Source organism: Plectropomus leopardus, chromosome 20, assembly GCF_008729295.1.
Source record: "Plectropomus leopardus isolate mb chromosome 20, YSFRI_Pleo_2.0, whole genome shotgun sequence".
Taxonomy (NCBI): Eukaryota; Metazoa; Chordata; class Actinopteri; order Perciformes; family Serranidae; genus Plectropomus; species Plectropomus leopardus.
In genome coordinates this window covers 26,805,214-26,830,352 of record NC_056482.1, presented here as the reverse complement: position 1 = coordinate 26,830,352, position 25,139 = coordinate 26,805,214, and the positions used below count along the sequence as shown (strand labels likewise).

The 25,139-nt window shown below is 38.8% G+C and overlaps 1 protein-coding gene across 1 annotated transcript in view; it reads left to right on the top strand.

The window, feature by feature from the left end:
• Positions 1-1,103: 1,103 nt before the first annotated feature.
• The window catches only part of LOC121959889 (tetratricopeptide repeat protein 28-like), a 121,945-nt gene continuing 97,909 nt past the window's right edge, over positions 1,104-25,139 (top strand). The window contains exons 1-2 of the mRNA XM_042509420.1: positions 1,104-1,365; positions 8,764-9,120. Coding sequence (XP_042365354.1) covers positions 1,336-1,365; positions 8,764-9,120 — 387 coding nt within the window. The 5' untranslated portion in view covers positions 1,104-1,335. The remainder of the gene's footprint in view (positions 1,366-8,763; positions 9,121-25,139) is intronic.

Sequence of the window (25,139 nt, the reverse complement as noted above, 5' to 3'; positions counted from 1 at the left end):
AAAACATTATCAAAACATAATCATTCAAAATTATGTTGCAAGAAAAAAAGCATTTTTTCCAGGGAATTTGTTGTTGGTGTTTTTTTTTACTTTTATTTTAATTATTTTTAGGTAATTTTGTTGTAACATTTTACTAATTCCTTGTGTCTTTTGAACCATATTTTGACCTGAAAATTAGTTTTTAAAAAAACTGAGAAAATATTAGAAAATTATCAAATATTATTAGGATATTATCGAAAACTGGGAAAATGTCCTTAGAATATATTATAATGTTTATAAATACAAACATTATTACAAACATTATAATCATTTAAATTATGTTGCAGAAAAGAAAAAAACATACCGATATTTTTTCAGCATTTTTGGGGGTAATTTATTTGTGTCTTTTCTTTTTCTTTTTCCTTTTGTTCATTTTCCTTGTGCATGTTTTTACAAAGTTCTTGCTTCTCTTTTTTACAGTGTATTGTATAGTTGGCCTTCTACCCATGTTTTTGGAAGACATCAAGGGTTAATCTCCACTACACTCCCATACCAAAAACATGAGTAAAAAGGCAACAACCAACTTTGCAAGAAATAGGGAAGGGAAATTATTAGAAAATGATCAAAAACTAGCCCTTTTTATCTGGAAATTTGTTTTTAAAAATGGGAAATTTATTTCAAAATATTTTTTTTTAAAAAAAACAAGGGAAAATGTCGAAAAAATATATTTATAAATATTACTTTTTTATTTAAAAAAATGTCAGGAAAAATATCTATATTCGTTTTAATTTTTAACATTTTTTGAGGATTCTTTAAACTTCTGTTTTGCTCATTTTCAGGAGATTTTCTCGTAACGTTTTACTAATTTCTTGCATTTTTCTTCGCCATTCTTCGCCTCAGTTGCTCAAGGCCTTCTCCCCACAATTTTGCAAGAAATCGAGGGTTAATCTCCACCACACTTCCGTGCCAGCAGTGAGTAAAAGGCCCGCTGTAATGAATATCTGTCAGGTAACTCAACTCCTCTCTGATGTCATGAAAAGTAATTGAAACCTTGCTGAAGGCTGCAGCCATGGAGCCGACCGGATCCCCGCCTCTCACCGGACAAAAACTGCGCTGTGGGGAAAGCTCGGCTGTGGGAACATGGCGCACTCACTCTGGATTAACTTTCTCCTGGAAAAACTTTGGAGGACCGCGACATAGCACACAGCTCTCCCCGCAAAAAGTGCAACTAAAAGCGGTGCAGACTGTGGATAAAGTCGAGTAACCGTGGGGCTCGTGTTGTTTTGGGCTGTGTGTTTTCCTGTCCTGCCTCACTGGGATGAAAGTTTGTCGCTGCCGGATTTAGCCGAGAGCAGGATGGAAAAGCAGAAAACGAGGAGAGAAAAGGTAAAGAGAGAAACGGGAAATAGCTGAGTGCATATGTTTTATTTAGTGCTTTCACTAATTGTGGCTGTTGCGGGTGGCAGAGCAAATCCTGCACGAGGCTGAAAGTTTAACAGGCAGCTCACATCCCATCATGAACTGGCATCCTGTTGGATTTATTTTGAAACTTCTGGCAGCAGTTCACACACATTAAACCCACCAAAAAGTAAACCAGCCAGTTTCTAGGTTACTATATTAATCCAAAATCTCTATAAATAGCACAAACGTTGTGGAAGCAGATATTTTAGGTACTTGGGGACTGTTCATTATTTATCAGAGGAAGGGGATAGCTGGGGTATGACTTCATTTTTGGTTTTGAACGTCCCTGAAACTACTTTTTTTGATCTCTTGACCCTCCCTCAATGACTGGCACAAAATGCACGACCCTCCCTCCATCATACATTATTTATTAGATTTGCAAAAACGTATTTTGGTGTTTGAAGGTGAAAAGATGAAATCCACGAGTTGAAAAAAAGTTTTTCCACTCTTGTTATGTATGCTGTTTTGTTAGTGCAAATGGTTTATTTTTGGCCAATGGAATGGCCGTGGTCATGGAAATCCTGGAAAAGTCATGGAATTTCACAACTATGTTTTCCAGGCTTGGACGAGTCATGGAGGTTTGTTGTTTGTAGTGAAATTGTTTCACTAATCAGCATCCTGAAGTAACGTAAAAGTATGAAAGTAAAAAACAAACAAAAAACAACATGCCTTCCAGATCGGTGGGCATTTTCCTTTAGAAACTTTCTGTTAAAGAAAAATTTAAAAATACAGCTATTTCAATAAGTATGCAGCTCCACTAAGCCAAAAAAAAGAAAGGAAAAAATCACCAAGAAAAAAAAGCCAAAATGTTTTCTTTGAAAACTGCAAAAAAACATGTGGAAAAATCAAAAATTTTAAAAGGATTTTAAAAAAATCAGTGGTAAATTAAGCACAAAATACAGCCCTTTAAAGATGTATACCTCTCCCATAAGCCAAAATAAAAAACACAAATCCATCCTAAGTGCTTAAAAAATATTTGACATACCTCTCCCTTTTCCTGACACCCCCTCCACCTTCATAAATAACTAACAGTCCCTTATATAACACCATAAATGCATAAACACGGCCGCCAAAGTCAATGTTTGGCTGGTGCTAAGAAACTATTTTATTAATTCACTTATTCAATATATCTTTGATCACATGTAAAGTGTGATATAGTATTAATGTTAACTGCTGTCCATGTAGCGTGACCTAGATTAAATACAAAAATATCTAAAAATATAATTTAACAAGAAATAAAATAATGAATAAAAATATGAATGAACTAGACACAGCTGTCAGCAACAAACAAACAAAAGTCGATGGACGGACAACTCGGAAACTCAGACCTTCTGACGTCACTTGAACGCAGCATTAAGCTGGCTAACTTCATGTAAAATACATGTACATGAGTTTATCCGCTAATCTAAAATTTAGCATTGATTCAGCTGCATTTAGGTACAATTTCAGCTGAGCGTGTTGCCTTCAGTGCCTCTCCCACAATGTGATTATATATTAAGAGATGAAAGCGGTGCGTTCAGGGACACAGTTTCCTCTCCTTCAGGTATTCGGCCCCCGGTCTCTGTCTGTGTCTCCGTGTTGTTGTACAGGAATGTACTCCCTCTGACCCGGGCTCAAACAGAGGCCGGTGAGACAGGAGACAGGAGACAGGAGACAGGGGAAGTGTGTGTGTGTATGTATGTGTGTGTGAGTGTGTGTGTGTGTGTGTGTGTGTGTGTGTGAGTGTGTGTGTGCACGAGATTGTGTGTAAACTCGGAAGGACTAGTACAGGACATTCATGTCATGTTCCTGTGGGGTTTTTTTGTCCTATTTTCATTGTGTGTGTGTGTGTGTGTGTGTGTGTGTGTGTGTGTGTGTGTGAGAGAGAGAGTCTGCAAACTCCTGTTCAGACACCCTTAAGAGTTTTTCTATACGTTTAGTACCAAATAAGTACATTTACTCGAGTACTGCACTTCATGCAGAGTTCCTGCGGATCCTTAAAAAGTGTTAAAAGGCATTGAATCCATGTATCTAAATGTAAGCCCATAATTGGCAATAAAATGTCACAATTCAGTCTTTCAAAAGTATTAAAGGTGCTCAGGTATTGAAGGTGGGATGTTTATTCATCTTTTTTTCTGACATTACATTTAAAATCTCAAAATACTATGTTACGTTGAAAAAAACAAAAACAAAATTCAAACAAATGCCACTTTTTTATATCATCACCAAAGCATCATTTTCATGTTACAGTAAATATTTTCAAAATAAAATAAAATTCTTAATGATCTTCACCCTTTGAAACCAGAACAAATTGGCTTGATTTCTTTCAAAAACATGGAAAAAAGGTAACGAGCAACTTCACAAGAAATGTGCAAGAAATTAATAAAAAGTTACAAAAAATTATTTGAAATTAGCACAAAAAAGTCAAAGAGCAAAAAAGGAAATGCCGTGAAAAAAGTGCTATAATTCAAATAATTATATATTTTTTTTCTCTAACGTATTTGTAAATATATAAATATAAATACAGATTTCTTGATATTTTTCCCGAGTTATTTGATAATTTTGTCTTGATTCTTTATATGTAATTTAAGTAATTTCAAGGTCTTTTTTGTTACCTTTTATATATTATATATTTTTTTTATTTGCAATTTGCTGGACATTTCATGCCAAGTTGCTTATTGCCTTTTTTTTCTGATGTTTTTGGGAAAAAAAAAAAAAAAAACTTTCTCATGTTTCAAAAGTTTAAATGCTGTGAAATGTCTCTGAACGCAGCACAAGAAATCTGAGGTCAATCCAGGTTTCAGAGGATTAAGTAACTGATCTCAGTGCATGTTTTTTTCCCTTTAACATTGGCCACTTTACAATTAATCCTAATTTTTTTTCCAAGTTGCATCAAATAAGTCTTAAAAGGTCATAAATCCCACCTGACTTAAGATGTAAGAGCCGAACATGATTCTTTTCACTCCACTGTAATTTGTTTTAAAGGTCCAGTGTGAAGCTGAAACTTCTCCTGGTGAGAATTTCTTTAGTGTTCATTGTTTTTACTGGGAGCTGAATTATCCACAGAGGTCTCTTCCTCTCCAAAACAAATGGATGGTGATTCAAACCACTAAAAAACACTGAATAAAGCAGTGTAACATCAGAAAATAATTGTTTCTCCAGCATTGCTCGTCTCAAAGGGAGCCAGTGTTTGGTTTGTCCATTCTGTGGATATAAGCAGCTCATTCCAAGGCAACGGAAACGCAATGATTGTTATGTTTAGGTGATTTTACACCAAAGAAAACAGACTTATTGTAATATACTCAATTTACACCAGTTTATCCGCCTAAATTCTTCACACTGGAGCTTTAAGTGAAACATCTGAGAGCTTCTTCCATCAGTGCAGACGTCAGCGCTGCACTTTTACTAACAAACAGTCAGTGGAAATGTCCTGCTGAGTGACTTAGTGCTGCTGTCAGCCTGTCAGCTGCCTGTGTGTGTGTGTGTATGTGTGTGTGTGTGGGGCAGTTACACACACACACACATAGTGGCAGCACTTTTAATTAGCTGCTGCAGGAATCTAACAGTGCAGACAGGTGACGCAGCATATCACGTCCTCATGGAGCAGGCTGCACACACAGGAGTTAAAAATACTTAATATAGTTTACGATTAAAGTCATTGTTTGGACATTTTTAGGTCTCAGATGAATTTTTTTTAATGTCTGAACAGTTTTAGCTGCCCGAATGTTATGTTATGTTATCCCTTAGTCCGCTTCTGTCCTTGAATTTTCCCTCATTTATCCTGCAGTCATGTTTGGCCATTCCTGTTTTTAACAATCTATATCAAAGACTGTATAAATAATATAGGTTTATAGCAACTAGCTGAAAGAGGGCATGTCTCCTCCAGCCGTAATTGGACACACCTCCGTCTATGAATTGAGTGTCCCTCTGTGTTTTTGGCCTAATCGAGCTACAATCGCAGCTCGACTAAACTGTGCATGTAAACGTAACGAGTGATGTGGGCACAGTTTGTTTCTGCTGCCGCCAAGTGGCCAAAAATAGAAATCAAATCAGCATTAAAGTCCGTGTAAAGTGATAATTAAAATGTGTTCTGAGTTTGTCACATCACAGGAAGATGTGTTATTAAACACCTGACCAAATCTGAAAGACCAAGAAATCGGCAAGTATGTAAAATGACTATTCCCTGATCTGAAACGCTGGGGGCGTGTCCGCTGGAGGAGCAGAGGCCACGCCCAATTGTGGGACTATGCTAATGACGCTTCTCGTTTTTATACTGCTGCATTGTTGGGGGCGGGGTTATGCTGGGTATATCTATAGTTTTAGGCCCGCCCAAAAAATCTTAAAACAGGAAAATGGTGAAAAAACAGGGTCTTTGTAACATGTTTCAACAATCACTTTCCAACATTTATAATGTGTTTTGAAACAAATCTCTTTAAGGACTTTAAGTTGAAATAGGTCGTCCAAGTTTAGACCACTGACAGTCAAACATACAACAGATAAAACTCTGTTTTTCCAACTTTCTCTTTAAATCTGCCTCACGCAAACAGCCCATCCCAACAGTTTGTGCTCAGGTGCTCCTAAACGACACCGCGGAGAAGCTGCAGCGTGGTCACACTTCTGTTTAAAGAACGCCTTAACACAACAGTGTATACACCCCCCTTACTAATGTAAACTGTGATTGCAAAAGTCTGCAGTGAGCTCGTTTTCTGCTCCCGCTCCATTTACTGTACTCCAGTTCAGCACTAAGAGGCTTACAGATTTACCTCTCGGTTCCACACACACACGATGTGTGGACGTCTTTGTTTATTTCAGCAAACAACGCCCTGGTAACACGTTAAAACAAGCTCTGCGTTATGTCATGTGTCATATTTTATAACAACAGGACACATCCATGTAACGTGATTACGCGCCGGAGAGAACGGCTGAGAAACCGTCAGAGGACGGTGAATTGTGTAAATGTGCTCAGTGAGTTGAACATTTCTGTGTCACAGTTGTCCTCAGGGCCGGAGCCACCGAGGACACCGAGGTCATCTTTTTCTCTGCGCATTTGGGATTTTTAGCTGTAGTTCTTCAAACCACAGTGTTATTCCTGGCAGGGTAGAGAAAGCTTTGAAACGGCGTTTACATTTTTTATATAATCTTTTTTTAACAAGGTAAAAGTCTTTGTTTTTATAAATGAAATTAAATAAATTTAAATTAAATTTGCAGAAAATACTATTAGAAATTGTATTTATATATGGCTAACTAAATGAAATTTGGAAACATCCAAATATTTCAGTGATTTAAGATACTTGAAAGGTTTGATTTTTGACCTTAAATCCCTGGACTCTTAATGTAAGTGTCAGGATTTCATCTGTCACCCAAAGCTCAGAGCACCGAGTACAGTGAAGGCTTAAATCTTGCTTCTCACAGTCTGCAGCTTGATTGTTTCTAGAGTAATAACATCGCCATCTGCCAGTGGTACACTTAATTAAACATGCCACGGACTAAAAACTGTGAGTATAGAAGTTTTTCTGGTCTCAGAGCAAACCAGATCTCAAGAAAATCATCTTTAGTTTAACGGGAAAAACTGAGACACCAAATTTGTTGTTTGCTCCAGAAAAGCTGTAAATAAATAACTAATAGCTTCGCCGCACGTCGAAAGCGATTTCCCCTGCATTCAAATTTATGGATGAAATCCTTAAAGTTGCACGCGACAGAACTCTAGTCGGGTTTCCTTTAACCCTCAGTTGAAATTGCAAATATAAAATATAGCAAATGAAAATGGGTCAATTTTGAAAAAACAGTTTCAAAGCACGCATGAGACGGTATATCGGGCAATTGGAAAAAGACATATTTTGCAAAACTGCAATGGAAACACTTTTTTGGCTTTTATAGATCACATGATATAATGTTTTTTGTTGCAATGCCTGTTTTTTTTTGAGGCATTGTTGCATTTTCTGCTGGGAAACTGGCATGTAAAGAGGTTGTTTTGCACAGAGATGTTGCTGCGTTCACTGCCTGCATAGTGCAATGAGAACTGGTTGTTTTGCACTGAGATATCACTGTATTTCCTGCTGGGAAAGTGCGTGTTATTGACAGAGACATTGCTGCATTTCCAGCCGTTATGCATGCATGAATGCATGAAAAGTGAAAAACATGAATACTTGTTTTACATTTCCAAACAGGATAGTGCCCCAAAAAGCGGCTTTTTTTATACAGACATCACTGAATCTCCTGCCAAAATAGTGTGATGAAAAGCAGAAAATATAAGATATGAATAATGAAAAGAGGGTTATATATATGTAATATTGCATATACATAACAGTGAAAATAATAATACTAAAAAAGAGAAAAAATAATAAAAATAAGTCAAAAATAAAAGCGGTGAATAAAAAGACAGAGGAGTTTGCACCTCTGCTCTGTGATGTTTTGCAGAAGTGATGCATGAAGGTAAACAAACTCTCTTGGATGTTTGTGCGAGCTGGAGCTGTCCAGGGTCAGTTTAAAGAGGTCTAAACCTGCACAGAGTGGACGCTTGACAGCGTGTCGTCCTCTGCGTCAGCTCTCTTGTCACACGTGTGCGAACATCCCAAAGTTTTCTTTCGTTTTTTTTAGGTGAAACATATCGAGTGCAGCTTCATGCCTCCCCTCGCCTCCTCTGAAAGCCGTCGGGGTGATGCATGCAAGTTTTAGGAATCCCTCCAGTCTGCATATTTTCAAGTGTGTGTGAGAGGAGGAGAGAGGGGAGCAGAGAGAGATAATGAAGGCCTTGGTGTAAGCGCTGGTGAAAGGACAAATTTGGAAACACCAGATCAGGGAGGGAGGCAGCGTCTCCATGTTAAAGCTGCAGAGAGCAAACCTCAGTGCGCACATTTCACACAAAGTTTGAATGAGAAGAACAGAAGCCTCATCTGACTGTCTGCGTCTGAATTTTCTTCTCTCTCTCTCTCTCTGTCTCTCTGAGGAATTTGAGCCGTCACCACCAAGCAGAAAAGAAAAAGTGCACGCAGCAGTTTGGTGTCCCATTTGCCAGAAACTACAGTATCATGTCATGCAAATGAGGCTGCTGCAGTTTCGGTGTCGCACTGTTTTTTTTTTTAACTTATGTAACTGCAGCCAAAAGCACATTTCATTTCTGTCTTTCTAAAGTTGTACAACACTTGGCACAAAAAGCCTTTTCTAATGTGGTCAGTTTTTTTATTTTAAGCAGCTAACAGTATCTCCTGCAGGTAGCCCGTTTTATACATCCAAAGAACTTTTCATAAAAATGAACTGCATGCTAACCAGTGAGCCTCTAATTGAGACGGGCCTTTATTTGTCAAGATGTAATCATTTATCTCCTCTCCTTTTTCTGCTCCTCAGTTCTCTTTGTTCGGTTCTCGCTCCACTAGCAGAACCACCAACCCTCCCTCTTCCTCCTCCTCCTCGTCCTCTCCTGTGATCCCTCCGGCCCCGCCGACGAGAAGGTCGGACCGACCGTCCAGCTCTTCTGGTTTAAGTAAAGCAGAGTTCTTGGAGCGCGTGCGCCGCAGTAACCAGGCCTGCCAGCAGGGGGAGTACGCTCTGGCCGTGCGTCTCTACAGCGAGGCCCTCACCGCCGACCCACAAAACTGCATCCTGTACAGCAACCGCTCGGCAGCCTATCTCCGCCTCGGCCAGTACAGCACGGCTCTGGACGACGCAATCAAGGCACGTCTCATCAACCCCAAATGGCCCAAGGTAAGAGCTTCGACCTCCCTCATCACTCAATCACGCTCTCGAAATGATGGAGATACTGCGGCTGATGGATGGAGAGTGGATGTGTCCATTAAGTGGAGGCTTAGATGGATGTTTGATAGATGAGTGTATGAGCCTGCCTCTCAAAAATCATCCCAGTAATGGCATTTATATGATATATACGAAGCAGCGGAAGTATAAACTCTTAAATCAATACGTTCTTCCTCTTTGGAGTCAGCGTCTTCGATCACCTGTTGCTGGATATAATCTCTGCTTTCTTCCTGCGGTCGGATGTGTGAGTCTGTGACGGACGTAAATTGGCTGCTCAGAATAACAAAACAGGTCTTTATTTCCCATCTTACCCTCCCAGATGTTGTCAGACAGCTTGTTTTCTGTAGTTTAGACTGTTACCGGTGTTCAGCAGCTGGACACAAACCTGCTATTTGAGACGCCGCAGTCCACATGTTGTGCTTTTATAGCATAATGTTGAGTTTATGCTGAATGGTCTTTTTCTTTGTTTGTTTGACATGTTTGAAAAAGACAAAACGCACATATATAACTGCATAATGAGATATGTGACTGTAAATACGGAGTTGTTGGGAGATCCAGTGTGGTGACAGCGATGATGATAGACTGTGTGATGCGTTGGTGCTTTTTGTCGCCGTGCATCATTAGAGGAACGCAAATAATAAAGTTCAGATGTAGTGTTGGACAATAGACAGATATATGTTGAAGTTTGTCACCCTGTGCTTGTTGATTTAAAGCCGCACTGATTCATTTTGAGGAGGCTGTGGCAAAAAACCAGGTCGTCCTCGCGGCTGTTCCTGGGATGAGAAAAAGAGAGTTTGGATAATGTCTGGCTGAGCATCATGAATGCAGGTGTTTGTGCACATAAGAGCATGTTTGGTCAGTCAAAGACCAACTGTGGTGTTGTGGGTCATAAACAAAGTGAAAATTAGGGAGTACGCTATTATCTGTATCTGTTAGGGGTCGACAGATTATAGACCTGGCTGATTATTGGGGCCAATATTTGGCATTTTGCCAATTATCTCTATCAGCGTGATCGTCTATAAAATGAATCTATGAAAAAGTGCAAAGAAAGTGGCAGCGTGGGAGGAACTTTGACTTTGTAAAACCTCAGGGAGCGATTTTTATTTATTCATTTTTTTCGCGTTAAAATGTAACCGATCTACTTTATGACCTCAAAGATCATGAACACAAAAAAGTCGGAAGAACGACTTCCGAACTCGGGAACGCCAACCTTTTGACAGTAAATGAATGCAGCATACATCATGCTCAAAGTTTATTGTGACATTTTTGCGCAGTGATGCCAAAATTAAACTATCTACCCGAGCTTTAAATCTCCTTTCAGCCCTTCTATTGCAGCAAAGGCCAGGGAGTCCAAAAAGCTGCCGTAGCTTCACCTGCATTAGAGTGTAAAATGCTTCACATAAGAGGTAAAATTCGATCTGAATATTTCCTTCACCTTCAGTAAGGAGGATCCTTGATTATCAGCCAAAAGCTAACATGATGTACGGTATGCCTGTATTCAATTAGATGTATTCATATATAAAAACACGGTGATATTGTGACATTACATGATCTGCTTTTATAGCTCTATTTTCCATCAATGTATATCGAGAGAATCATTTAAAATCTGCTATTTTTCACATTTAAAGCACGCAAGATGCTGCATCAAGTGCTTCTCTACACTTGTTGAAGTGGCTCTTTTACTTTTTACCAACACAGTGAGGAAGTGACGGATGGTGAGAGTCTTTAAAGCCATTCAGAGTGAGGAGGAGGAGGAGGAGGAGGAGGGGGGGGGGGGGGGGAGGTAGGAGGCTGCCACCGCTACGCCCGCCTGCACGCCTGGGGCCCGGCCAGCTCGGACTCCACTTCCTTTCTCTGTGCGAGAGAATGGACGGAAGTGGTGTTTTTGTGTGTGTGTGTGTGTGTGTGTGTGTGTGAGTGTGAGTGAGTGAGTGTGAGTGAGCCAGAGAGCTTTGCACGGCTGTTATTTTGTTTTTCAAACCCTGGCGAGGCCTTGGCCTGAGTTTGGCACTTAAAGACAATAACAGAAGCAGCATTCCTGTGTGTGTGTGTGTGTGTGTGTGTGTGTGTGTGTGTGTGTGTGTGTGGGGTGGCGGTGTCATAGCAGTGGGCTTGCTCCTGCATTCGCCGTGGGTCAAATGCAAGGTCAAGACTAATGAAGTACCAATAAGAGAGAGTCTCTCTGAGAGCGGCGTTTACTTCTGCTTGAGTTCTCTCTTTCTGCTCTTCACTCACTCGGCTTCGCTCCCGTCTCTTTGCTTTTATTCTCCTCTGTTTGCCTCCCACAGTTTGTCCCATCGCTGCCCCTGTCGACTTCTCTGTTGGCACAACAGGCTCAAACACACACTGTATCACACACGCTCGCACACAGAGGGAAAGGCAGCTCGGTCATGGGAACAGAGGGGTGTAACTGGTCAAAAAGTCGCAAATGTTTGTGTGCTTATCTGGATAACGGCGGCGTACAGAATAACAAAAACTCCTTTGCATTTTAATGTTGTTTTCTTGTCGTTTTTGTGCAGCTTTATCTCTTTCTGTTGGTGCATTCAGCGCGAAAGCCTTTTTGTTTCTTTGTGATTCAAATGAAGTCACATCACACAAGTAAAACTGCTGCAGGAGCGAAAGCCTTTTCTTTTGACTCGTCTGTTTTCTCCCGCAGACCCGACTGTTTTGTGTAGGAATGTTTTTGCTGTCATCCGCGCGCTCGCTCTCTGCATGTGTTTTTTGTGAAGTTGTTAGGTGCTTTCAAAGAGGCTTTTTTTCTCAGCGTACAGGTGCATTTATTCAGATCCTTAAGCTCATAGCGGTCTGGGAAACTTTTGCCTCTCCACGCAGGCGGCTGTACTTTTTGATCTCACAAATAAAGACGTCTTTTTGGCCCAGAAAAGAGGAAAGAGACGCTGCGGCTGATGTACGGCTGCAAAACTTCAGTGTAAGCTTGGAGTGTTCTTCACAATACAACCTAAGCAAGAACTTTGAAGACATTTCTAGAAATTTGTACATGATGATGTCGCAGATACGTTAAAACTTAACATGTCAACAATGCTGTGGTTAATGTGTGGTTAGGTTGATACCACTTGGTTATGGTCAGGAAGAGTTTTGGATTAACCCTTTGAAACCAGAGAAAATCAGCTTGGTTTCTTTGAAAACTATGGGAGGAGGGTGACAAGCAACCTAACAAGAGATGGCTCAAAAATTTGTTAGAAATTAGTAACAATAAGTTACAGAAAAATTAATTGAAAATAAGCCCAAAAAGACAGATACAGAGAGAGAAAAGAAAAAATAGAGATAGACAGAAAAAAATGCCAAAAAAGACATGGAAACTGCCTCAAGAAAGAGGTAAAAAAATAATAAAAACCACACAGATGATAACAACATGCAAAAAAGACACTGAGCAACTTAACAGACATAAACCCAAAATCAGCAAAAAGTTACAATAAAATTGTCTTTAATTAACAAAAGACAAAAAAGAAAAGTAAAAGAAGAAAAATATGGACATTACCTGAAAAAAAATCTAAAATAAAACAAAAAATATTTCTGTAACCATTTTTTAAATACATAATTATGATAATTATAAATAATTTACACTGATTTTTCCTCTTTATTGCTCATTTTCTAGCTAAGAACATTTTCTTGTCACCTTTTACTCTTTTTTTTTTTTTTATTTTGCTGAACATTTTATACAAAGTTGGTCTTTGCATTTTCCTCATGTTTTCGAACCAATTTTCTCAGGTTTTAAAGATTTAAACACTTGTGAAACGCGTCTGAATGCAGCACAAGAAAAGTGATGTCGATCCAGGTTTCAGAGGGTTAAAGACAAAGACTCAAGAGATTGATAAAGAGAATAATCACCAGTTGATAAATAACTGATAAAGGAGTTAGCTGCAGGTGGTAATTTATATATAGATAAGATAATCCAGTTTATATTGCAACTTACTGCAGAAAAAATAGTCCCTATAAGAAAATATGTTCTGTAGATTATCCAGAGTAATGGGTAAACTATTCCTATTGTCAAAACCAAAACCAAATTTTCAGTTACATTGCAGTAGAGGCAGACGTATCAAAACCAGCGCAAACTAAACAAAATCTGTCTGGCCAAACATCTTTAGAAGTAAGTGAGAAAATATGTTTCTTTGTAATTTAATGGACCGACCCTTTTAATCATGTGGGTGTAAGCGAGGTTACCGTCCTAAAGTGTTCCTAAATATTCTGCTCTGGGAGTTAAGTGTAGCTGGAATCAGTGCAGATCATCAGCGGACGGTCTCTCCGCTCTGAAGTGGAGGCCAACCAGATGGCAGCCAGCTACGCCTGTTTACGCAGAAGGCCGCAGAGTCGGCTCAGGCTTCCCCTGTCATTAAGAAACTACTCTGAAACCGCACGCTGCAAAAATATTACCGACATACGTGCAGAGGAAGCACAGAGCGCTGTTTCTTTAAGCAGGACTCGGGGACCTTAAAATGTCCCGTTGGGGACGGAGGTTCCCCACATGACAGAGTGTAGCTGCACGTTATAATCTGATCTGAGAGAAGAGTCCGTCTCTTGTGTTTGGGTTCCTCGCAGGTCTCATGACTTGACCCCGTGTTGATGTGATGGTGGCGTTCTCCGCTGCGTTCGTGCTGCGTCTGTGATAATGTCATGGAGAACTCGGTCTGGGTCAGGAGGGTAATCCAGGACTTACTGCAGAGCATGTGAGGAGAGAGAAAGAGTCTCCAGCAGGCAGATATTTCACCTCAAAGTGCTCCACTCTCGTTACTTTCTGCACTCTGTTCTCTGTCGCTTTCACCTTTTTCACATTTTTAGTCCAGAGACGATAAAATCACAGTCTGAGTGTAAACCTCAAGTCTCAGAGCTCTTTAAAGCGCCTACAAATGTTGCAAAGAAACCATTTTTAATTTCACTCATAAGTCAATCTACAGTTAATCAATCTGTTGCTATTTCAATTATCAATTTACTTTCTGAGTCATTGAAAGTAACAAGTTTTATTGGTTTGGACGCTGATTTCTGCCAAAGTGATGACAAAAAAGAGAATTGATTATTTTGAGATAGATACATCTTTGAGTAAATAACAAATTATTTGGGGGTACTAAGTCATTATTATGAAATACCAAGTACTAAGTCTTTTTTTAAGATGTAAAATCATTACTTTCAGGTACTAAATCAATATTATGAGATATTAAGTCATTATTTTGAGATACCAATTCTTTATTTTGAGATTTAAAGTCAGTAGTTTGAGATATTAAGTCATTATTATGAGATATTAAGTCATTATTATGAGATACCGATTCTTTATTTTTAGATGTCAAGTCATTATTTTGAGATACTTCATCATTTTTTAAGACACTAAGTTATTATTTTAAGATTTTAATTCATTATTTTTACATACACATTATTTCAACTAATTGTTGTTGCATTTAGTAACCTAATTTCAGGGTCTTTCACAGTAATTTCAGGGTAATTTTTCAACAATTTACCAAAAAGTGTCCAGGACAGAATCTAATTTGGTACCAACTATGATGAAAATGGAGACAAAGTTTGGAGACAGTTATTTTTAGACAGTAACAGAGCTGATTTTATAAACAGTTGTTGGCTTCCTTTAAGGAAATGCTCAATTTAAATGCAAGTAAATATCCATCCATTATTCGTGTGCCATTGAAAACCACATGTATATAGTTGATAGACGTATAATTGTGTGTTCGTCTGCAGACAAATTGCAGCTGATCTGCAGCGCGCTAACTAAAAGACTGTCTGCGTTACACAGCAATTAGCTGGAATTAAAGGTTTTACGTTTGGTCCCCTCAGCAGCGAAACTTAAACATGTGAAGGCTGTTTTCTGTGTTTAAATATTTATATAATCTAGCAAATAATATATCATAGAATCTGTTATTAGACTTTTCAGAGTAGCAGTAGTCGTATAAATAAATACACGTAAACTGCAGGATTATTAAGAGACAAACACGTTTTCCTCGTCTGATATTTTGTGATAGATAAATAGAGAATTTGCTTTTTAGTGTCAGCAGCTCTTAACCCACCAATCAGAGGCTTGTAACAATTACTGAACACACAGTGCTACTTTAACCCTTTGAAACCCGAGAAAATTGGCTTGATTTGTTCCAAAAACATGGCAAGGAGCAAGGAAAGAAGTTATGACCCCCAAAATAAGCCAGAGATTTGTGAAAAGTACAAGAATTTCTTGGAAAAAAAGCATAAAAAAGAAAGAAAGAAAGAAAGAAAGGCAAACAAGACTTGGAAAAGGTGTTTAAAAGAATTAAAAGAATTATGATAATTTTATAAAAACAAAACAGACAAAAATACCAAAAACAAATAGAAAAAAAAAATGAAATGTCCTAGAAAAAATGCTTTCCGCTTTTTTAACATAACATTAAATATGTCATTATGATCATATATATAGTTTTTCCCTAGTTTTGTTATTTTTTTCTGTAGAAATTTTTCCTTAGCTTTTAAATTTTATTTTAATTTTTTTCTAAATCTACTAATTTATTACAATTTGTGGAACATTTCTCATCATCATTTTCTCATCACCTTCCCCCATGTTTTGTAAAGAAATCACTCCACTTTGCTCAAATATTGCTTAGACGCTTGTGAAAGGCGTCTAAAAGCAGCACAGGATGTAAAAAAAAATGAAAGATGCCAACAAGGGTCAAAGCTTGATGACCACTTAAAAATGTTTCCTCCACTCTCTTCTCTGTGGATTTTGACAGTTTGACACTACAAAGGTTATGTTTAAAGATATTAATGATTAAATTAAACTGAAACCTTAAAAGTGAAGAGTAGCAAAAACAGGATTTGGACTCACCTTTTATTCTCGGTTGAAATTAATTAATTGGACCGGCTGAACTCAGTCTCTGTTTCCTCTCTGTACCTGTAGTGTGCAGACTTTACTTTTGTTGCATTGCACCTTTGAATTTGCTCCAAATTGCATATTTATTTCCAGGAGCCTTAAATGCAAAAAGAGCTTAACCCAACCTGCTAAACTGAGTCAAAATTAAAGGATGTGATGAAACATTGTTTTTTTTTTGTTTTTTTTTTTGCAGCTGCCACTAGAGAGCAGCACTGACGTGTCGGGAAGCTGCATGGTCAGAACATCAGGGAGCTCAAACACAACTTTCCCTTTGTTGCAGCGGCCCTCTCATGACCCGCAGTCACATGAGGCTCACAAACATGCACAGTCCCTGTAATCCTCCCCGCGCTGATACACACTGCTTCAGAGATACGACGCCGTGCTTTAACAGTCACCTTCTGAAAGTGTAAATGACCATTATCGCTCTTTAGGTGGCTTCTTCCTCTCCTCATCGCTCCCATCAGCAGCAGAGGCAGCAGGTGAAGCTCCTTCCCATCTGTGAAAACATGTAAACCACCTGCTGCTCGCTCCATCAACACAAAATTATCAAATAACTAAGGAAAAATGTCAACAAATCTTTATTTTTAATTACATATTTACAAGTAGGCTACAGAAAAAAAGAAACAAAAAATATAATTATTTATATATTTTTTTGTATTTTAGCACTTTTTTTCCAGGGAATTTCTTTTATTGTGCTAATTTCAAATAATTTTCTTGTAACTTTTTCTTGTGAAGTTGCTCATGACCTTTTTTCCTATGTTTTTGAAAGAAATCAAGCTAGTTTGTCCAGGTTTTAAAGGGTTAAGATCATTAGGAATTTTATTTTTTGGAAATATTTATTGCAACATAAAACATGAGTCTTTGGTGAAGTGAATGCAAGTGATATGTGTTTTTTTAATTTAATTTTTTTTTAAGTTACCCCTATTATTTTGAGATTTTAAAATACAATGTCTGAACATTTTCTACAGTAGCCTAGAATGGACAAACCAAACACTGGCTCTAGTGCACAAACATGCACACTCCTTCGGAGAGGACGCAGTGCTTTAACAGCCGCTCTGTCACCTTCTGAGAGTGTAAATGACCGTTAGCGCTCTTTAAGTGGCCTCTCCTTCCTTTCCTTATCACTCCCATTAGCAGCAGAAGCAGCACATGAATCTCTTTCCCATCTGTGATAACATGTTTGCAGAAAAGTGCACATCAGCAGCAAACAACCTGCTGCTCGCTGCGTACCTGACGCCCAGACTCCCGCCTGCAGAGCGTAATGAGTTTGGATTTTGCCTACAAGTGGAGTGGGCCTAATTGTCTGGTATTAATCTGGAGATCCGCTCCTTCTTGTCTGCTTTCAGCGTCGGTTCATACACCGTTGTAAGACATCTGCTCAGACTCGGGCCAGAGTCTGCTGTCTCAGCAACCATCCTGAGCTACTGGAGTCTTTTTTTTTCGTTCTTTATCCTCCTCCCTCTGCGTTCATCTCTCTCGCTCACAGCCGGGTGCCTCGGCTGTCTGTGCAAAGAGAATTGCAAAGATAACAGCAGTGGGAGATAATGAAAGAGTGACTTGAACGTGGCGTGGTGTGTGACTGCTATCAGAGTGTGAATGAGTGAAAATGAATGTCACAGGATAAGGATTTAGGTCTCGGCTCATACTCTCCGCCCGGTATTAGCAGCAACTGACCGCAGCAGAGCAGCTCAGGGTTGAATTTTAAATCAGTTTTTTACAAACTGGCTCTTATTCTGGCTGTTTTGGCCGTCATTTCTATTGGTTTATGATAACATTGTTCTCTGGAAGCTTTTGATATCTTTGAAGTAAAATCTGAAAAGGCAAGAAACAAGCAGTCAGACAGCTTTTAGGAAAAAATATTCAAATACAAAGTGGAAAATTATTTAAATTTATCCTGTAAAACTTCAATTAATAGCCCGGGCTATTATTATTAATTTATTAATTGATTGTTTAAATCACTGAACTCAACAAGCTTATTCTTTATTCATTTGTTGCAAAAATATTAACGTAACTGAGGAGGCGAACACATAGAAATATGGAGCCCAATTTGTTATAAACCAGAGTTTCCCTTAAGTTTTCTTTTCATTGATACTATTCGACCCACATGACTGTATATTCTGCAAATTCATGCTTTGCTTTTGGATTTGTCATGCCCTTGTCATGGATCTTGGGATTTCCTGGTTACTTTTTTAACATTTGGAAAGGAGCCACCTCTGAGTAATGGAGCTGCAAAGAAAAACAGAAAGAAGAGAGGCGAGACAAACAGCAGGGAGACTGACTCACTAATAACGGGGTGTGTGTTTCTATTTACAGACAGGGGGTTGAGGTTAATGAACAATCACATATTTGGGACTCCTGTGATGTCTGTGGAGGCGGGCGTGGTTGTGTTTGAGCTTCAAAGACAGCTCTTTTTTGTGAATGCGATGGGGGAGTGTGTGTGTAATACAAGCAGGGTTCATATCCGGACTCCTTATTTATGAGGTACACTTAAAATGATTAAAAAGTAGAACAATCAGTAAATGTTACTCATCATCTGGACTCTTCATCTCATTATGATGGTGCTAAAAAATACCAAGATTAGATTATTGGACAGTTATTTCATTCTAATTTTGGAAAACAATGTTTCCACGTAGGATGATGGTCATTCACACTGATTAAGAGCTCATTAAAACGCAAACTTTTCCGAACCATAATCAAGTGATTTTGTTGACTAAATATAACCGCAGACCCCTGCGTACCACCTTTTGGGTCAAGATACAGTGTGTTATTTAGTAATGCTGGGGCTTCGGCCTAAGTAGCAAAATATGACACATACTTTTCTTTAAAATTAACATTTTGTTAAAACCTTTATTTTATTTAATTTTTTTGCCTCTGCACCGGTAATAGCTGAGGCCATCCATCTGACACATTTTTTTAACCTCCAAACTTCAAATTTGACACAAACATCCACTTTGACTCAATGATGAGCATATTTTGGTGGTCATAGGTCAAAAGCCAAGGTCCCTGTGACCTTGTCTTTTATATTCTTGTGAATGCAACATCTCAAGAAATCCCTGAGGGTTTTTTTTTTCAAATTTGGCACAAATGTTTGAGTAGACTCAAGGATAAACTGATGACATTTTGGTGATCAAAGGTCAAGATTACAGTAGGAGTAGTAACCCTCAAATTGTGCAAATTGAAATTGCGAATATAAAAAATCGCTAATGGAAACATGTCAATTTAAAAAACACTCCCATTTATCACAAAAAAAAGTTTTTATGCTCGCATGAAGTGGTATTTCAGGCAATTTGAAAAAGCAGTTTTTCACAAAACTACAATGGAAACACTTTTTTTTAAATTTAATTTTGTTTTTTCTAGGTCACATGATGCTATGGCTATGCGCGTGTCGGTAAGAAATGGTTCCCTTGGGCTTGAGGGAGGCGCTGATTTGGTGAGCTGATTAGAATTTGGTGTTCGAAGTTCACCATGACCTTGCATCTGTCTCATTTTTGTGTATGCAATATCTGAAGATGGCCTTGAGGGAGTTTCCTTAAATTTGGCGCAAACATCCACTTGGACTCAAGGATGAACTGAATAGAATCTGATGGTTAAAGGTCAAAGGTCAAGGTCATGGTGACATGTTTTGGGCCATAACTCAAGAATATTCTGTGAGTGAAGCATCCATGTTTGCACAGACATTGATGTAAACTGTAAGCGCAACTTGACTTGAGCACAAAGGCATAAAACCCTGTAGTGATGTATATTGTTTTTGGTTTTTTATGTTATTTTTTATGGGATTTGTCAACTATCAGAAAAATTCACAACCTTATCCTTTAAGGAGGTTTCTTAAGAATTTTATTTTACTAGACGGAGGGATGAGTCACCATCGTGTTGTGTTAGGGGCAAAACTGAGAAACTTTGGATGATGATTGAGTTGGTTTTAGGTTTTCTAGGTCAAGTTATAATTGATCGTCTTTTTCATCTTTTTTTTTTTTAATGCTGCAAGCCATACTATCTTTACATCCATGTTTTCTCCTTCTTCCTCCCACCATGCTCGCCTAAACCCTTTCATGTCAGCGATGATGCCCCTTCATGTTGCCCTGCACTGAACTGACTTGTTGCGGTGGTTCATGTCACACAGACGTGTGTGTGTGTGTGTGTGTGTGTGTGTGTATGGGGCCCGTCACCATGGCAACAATGGTTCAAATTATGGATTATCTTTTTGCTTTTGTTAAATTGTTCTCAGGGTTTAGGAGCTCAGATGACTGTGTGTGTGTGCGCGTGTGTGCATGCGTGAATGTGTGTGTGTGTGTGTGTTTTTTTTTTTTTGACAGGGTCTTAGAAGAGGAAATCACTTGAAACATGAAATTTGAAATTGTAGATTGCGGGCTGCTAGTTGCTTCCCGGGGGAGATGGTTCTTGGTTGTCTTTTGTCTGATGTTTTTCTCTGTTCTTTGTTACCATTTAACTTTTTTGTCTGTGAATGACATCCTCAGTGTAATGTAGAAACACACAGACCCTCCTTGATAATGTAACAAAGATAACCGTTCATGTTATCGCCCCCAGATTTAATAATTTCACCTTTGTTTGTGTTTTGTCAGTCAGTTTGGCGAAGGCTTTAAATGCTACAATACCCATGAGCATCAGAAGCTATATGTATAAAGAAGTATCATAAGAGTAGCTAATTTAAAGTGCTTAATTGTATCAGTTGTGAATTAAGTCAAGAAAAGTTTCAGCGACTTAATTTGCTGATTTTACAGATTGTTTTAAAAACTGGTGATTTTATGTTTGGGCTTGGTATTTTTTTACTTGCATCTTTGACTTAATAAGAAATTCATTCAACAAAAATTTTCTTATATAATTTTAATGCCTATGTGCAGACGATAATCGAGGCTGTGAGCATTATGTTTCAGGATTGTCCGTTCTTCCGTATGTCCATATGTCCGACCTATTCTTGTGAGCTCAATCTCTCAAAAACAGCTTGAGGGAATTTGTTCAAATTTCATACAGACATTCACTTGGAATAGATGATGAGCTGATTCGATTTTAGTGGTCATAGTTCAAAGGTCAAAGTTACTGTGACCGCCTCTGTCAAATCAAAACGTTCTCATCCCAGCTCATCATATGGTGTCGCTATTTCAGTGACCTTCTGTGTCTACTTATAACGTATCTTTCTGTGTCAGCTGTTTACACTCCAGGATGCCGTTGCCGTGATGTCAACGTGTTTGGATGACGCAGTATGTCATTATGTTTACACAACAGCACATGGCAACCAACGTGGACCGTCTCGATGAAAAAAAAACCCAGACACATCTCCATTGGAAGTGATCTCCAGAGTCCCGCACAAAAGTCAGATGTTTGTAGAACCCACACGCCCGATAAGCGCACTTGCACTCCTTGTATTACATTGTTAGAGTTATTACCTGACGCTGTCACATTCTCAAGTGACGCCACCCGTGCGCGTCGCATGTGGATGCGCCTGGTGCCTTCCAGCTGTCAGCCAGCGTTTAATAACAACACAACTGGTTCTCTCCCCACTGTTTTTTCATCTGGTGCCGTTAAACAACTAGATGGGTAAATAAAGCCTAATATAAAGAAGTAAAATCAAAATAATCATGCAGATGTAATAATACAAAGGACATCTTCCCCAGTGAATTCTCTGTAATCAGTGTACGCGATGATCCCAGTCTGTGGAGGAGACCTGAACATGTAAAAGCTGCATATTTGATTACTTATTTTATTCTGATTATTCTCCCCGCAGTGAGGGGGGAAAAAAAAGCACATGCAGCTTTTGAAGAGTTTCACTTAAAACCATGAATATGTAATTTCATTTTTGGGTTAAAGATAAGCTGGAACATACAAGGGAGAATGAACCCTATCTGATGGTGGAAGTGCTGAGTCCTGCATACATTAATCCTTTGAAGCCGGCGTCTTGTGGCTCCAACATTTCCCCGTTAAGAAGATGAAGAATCAACATGTAGCCTAGATCAGCTTTTCTTTTTGGTATTATTGATTCTCTGTGTGGATGCTCGGACCTCGGAGCTCAGACAGACAGTTGGTGGCACATATGCCCGGTGAAGCTGGCGTGCCTGCAGCCTGGCACAGAGCTACTGAGGTCCTGCCAAACAGATGAGCCAGTAATTGTGTTTGGTTTTAATGGTGAGGGGAGTGTGCACTGGGTCTCTACACACTGGTGGACTTTGATAGAAAAGAGCTTTTTTTTGTGTGTCTTTTTTAATGTTTTTTTTTTGTTGTAGTTAAAATAGAAGAGCGCAATGGAAGTTAACTCTTTTGGAACCAGAGTAAATTGGCTTGATTTCTTTCAAAATCATGGGAAGAGGGTAAGAAAATGGCCCATAAATTAGCAAGAAATTAGTAAAAAGTTAAAGAAAATAAGCACAAAAACTAAAAAAAATCAAACTGGAAAAAAATAAACAAGAAAATGGCTTAAAGAAAGTGCTACAAAATAATCAAGAATCTTTTTTGTAATTTTAAATATAGAATTAAGTGAATTAGAAATATTTTTTTCTGTACATCTATCCCTCTTTTTTTGACCATAGGCATACTTAATAATCTGCACTTTAAAATCTCAAAAAGGGGACGGGAGGGGGGACTGAGCAACTTAACAAGACATGGCCGAAAAATAAAAAAATACTAGAAAATTACCTGAAAATGAGCGCAAAAAAGGAGTGAAAAAAGAGAAACCTTTTTTGAAAAAAAAGAAAAAAAAATGCACATATATAATAATATTTAATAATACATTTTTGCTGCAACACAGTTTTAGATATATAATTTTAATAACTATGAACAGAGATTTCTATTTTCTTCTTGATATTTCCCCTCTAAAAAAACTGATTATCTTTGGTTCAATTAATTAATTCGCCATTTATCAACAACATATCTGACAATCAGTCAAGTCATTTTTCAGACAAAAACAACAACAATTCTTGAGCTTTTCAGTTTCAAGGATTCACTGCATTAACTTGTCTTTTGTGACAGTAAATTAATAAACTGAATATCTTTTAGGGTACGGACTGAAAACAAGAGTTGACTTAATTGAAAAATGAATCAACAGACTAATCATTTCAAAAACAGTTGCAGCCCTCTAGTGTTATAAAAAGACTGATTTGTATTCTCAGTAATCTGATAATTGCAGAATAACAACCTTCCTGCCAAAGGTGTGAATTTCTCCAACATGCTATCAGCACCTTCTCCTTTGCGACACTCTGCTCCTGTTATATCCAGAGGAGGAAGAGGAGGAGGAGTGTTATGTCAGCTGCTTAAATATGACCTTCACCAGTGTCCCGAGGGACCGGAGCAGCCTCAGTGTGCAGCGCTCCACCAACACCAGCACACGTCTGTGATACGGTTTCACAGAGCCCAGGTTACCTGAGTGTGTTAAAGAGCACAATATGCACAATCTAATACAACCTTGCCACGAGGCACCGACACCGCAAATTAGCTGTTAGTTTGACGAGGAAGTGTAGCGTGGAAATATGTACACACACACACACACACACACACACACACACACACAAACTGACCTCTCTTATTATCTACGTTGACAACATGCTGTGATTTATTTTCTCTTGGACACACACAAGCCTGGGAAGTGTCACGTTGTTATTTTAAAATGATTTTCACCTCTTAATAGCTCTGTGATCATTGTCAAGTGTGTGTGTGTGTGTGTGTGTGTGTGTGTGTGTTGTGCATGGAATCAATATAATCTATGCAGGACAATAACACCGATGCTGTTGACTCCAGGATGACCTGTGGTGCATAATGACACAAACATTTAAAGACAATTATCATCTGACATTCACACACACACACACACACACACACACACGGCAATGGTTCTTGCATCAAACATCAAACTTTTGTTGTGTTTTTTTTCTTCACGCCCACGGCTTCTATCACGGTGTAAACAATGCACGAATCCTGTGAGAACGGTGACGTCACGGTGCGCTCTGTTTAATAGCGCTGTTGGTTCTCATACACGCGTTCTCCATCGTCTTCTTGTGTGTTTATACTCACCGCTCAGTAGAATAAGAATAACACCTTCATGTGCAGGCACTTGGTGGTCTTCTTTGGGGTAATTTTATAAATTACTCCGCCAACTACTGGCCTGGCATGCATACTACGCTGTTTTCGGTTTGTTTGTTTTTTAGATCCGGGTACATGAGGATTGTTCTTACAATGTTATTATATGGATGTGGAGAGACTTTTCCATTTTTAGAAGAGTTGTTGTCGTCTGGAAGTGGCCTAGATCAGTTTAGTGTTTCTGCTGCAGACGTTCCTCTCACATGTGGACGGGGTTGTTCTCACTCGCGGCTCCGTCCAGCAGCACTCGCTGTATTTCCTTGTTCATCAGTGATACATAGTGGCGTCTGCACCGTGTTTATTGTCGGCTGCTGGGCAACTTTTTCATTACAATAAAGAGCAGACTGCACGGAGAGCCTCTCAATGGGATATTTATTAATAGCAGGTTTGTGCATTGACGCCTTGTCAGGCAAAAACAGGGGCGACAAAGCTCTGACGCATTTTTTTTCTGTGAGCTGCTTTAACCACTGTTCACACCGTGACAAGTTTTTCATACATTAGTAGACTATAATTATAAGTGAGAGGATGTTTGCAGCCTCTAGCAGCAGCTGTAGACTGAGGAAAGAATAACTGGGAGCACGCGCAGAAAGCAGAGTCCAGTTAAAGTCCGACTGAGGTGTTTACATGACGGAATAGCTCGACTCGAATTATCTGAGTGTGTTAGTCAGATTTCGAGAAATTTCTATTTAGTCAAATTTCAGTCAAAGGAACATGTTCACATGTATTTTAAAGTCCAGTTTTAGTCAGACTAACACAAAAATTCAACTTTTTCTAACATCATGTAAACATGTGAGATACATGTTCTTTAAAATCTGATTTCCTGAGGCGTCTTTTCTTCTGTCTGTCTTCACTGTCAGATCGGTTGAACATATTGGACCTTGAATTTCTCACCTGAGGGGTTTATTGTTCTATTCGTTTATCACTGTTCAATACTGCCGGCGGTGCAGAGGTGTTACGCCCCTCCTCCCCCTCCATCCTTCCTGCTCTCACCCGATTCACTCCGGGGGGAGATCAATGTCAAAAGCTTTTGGAT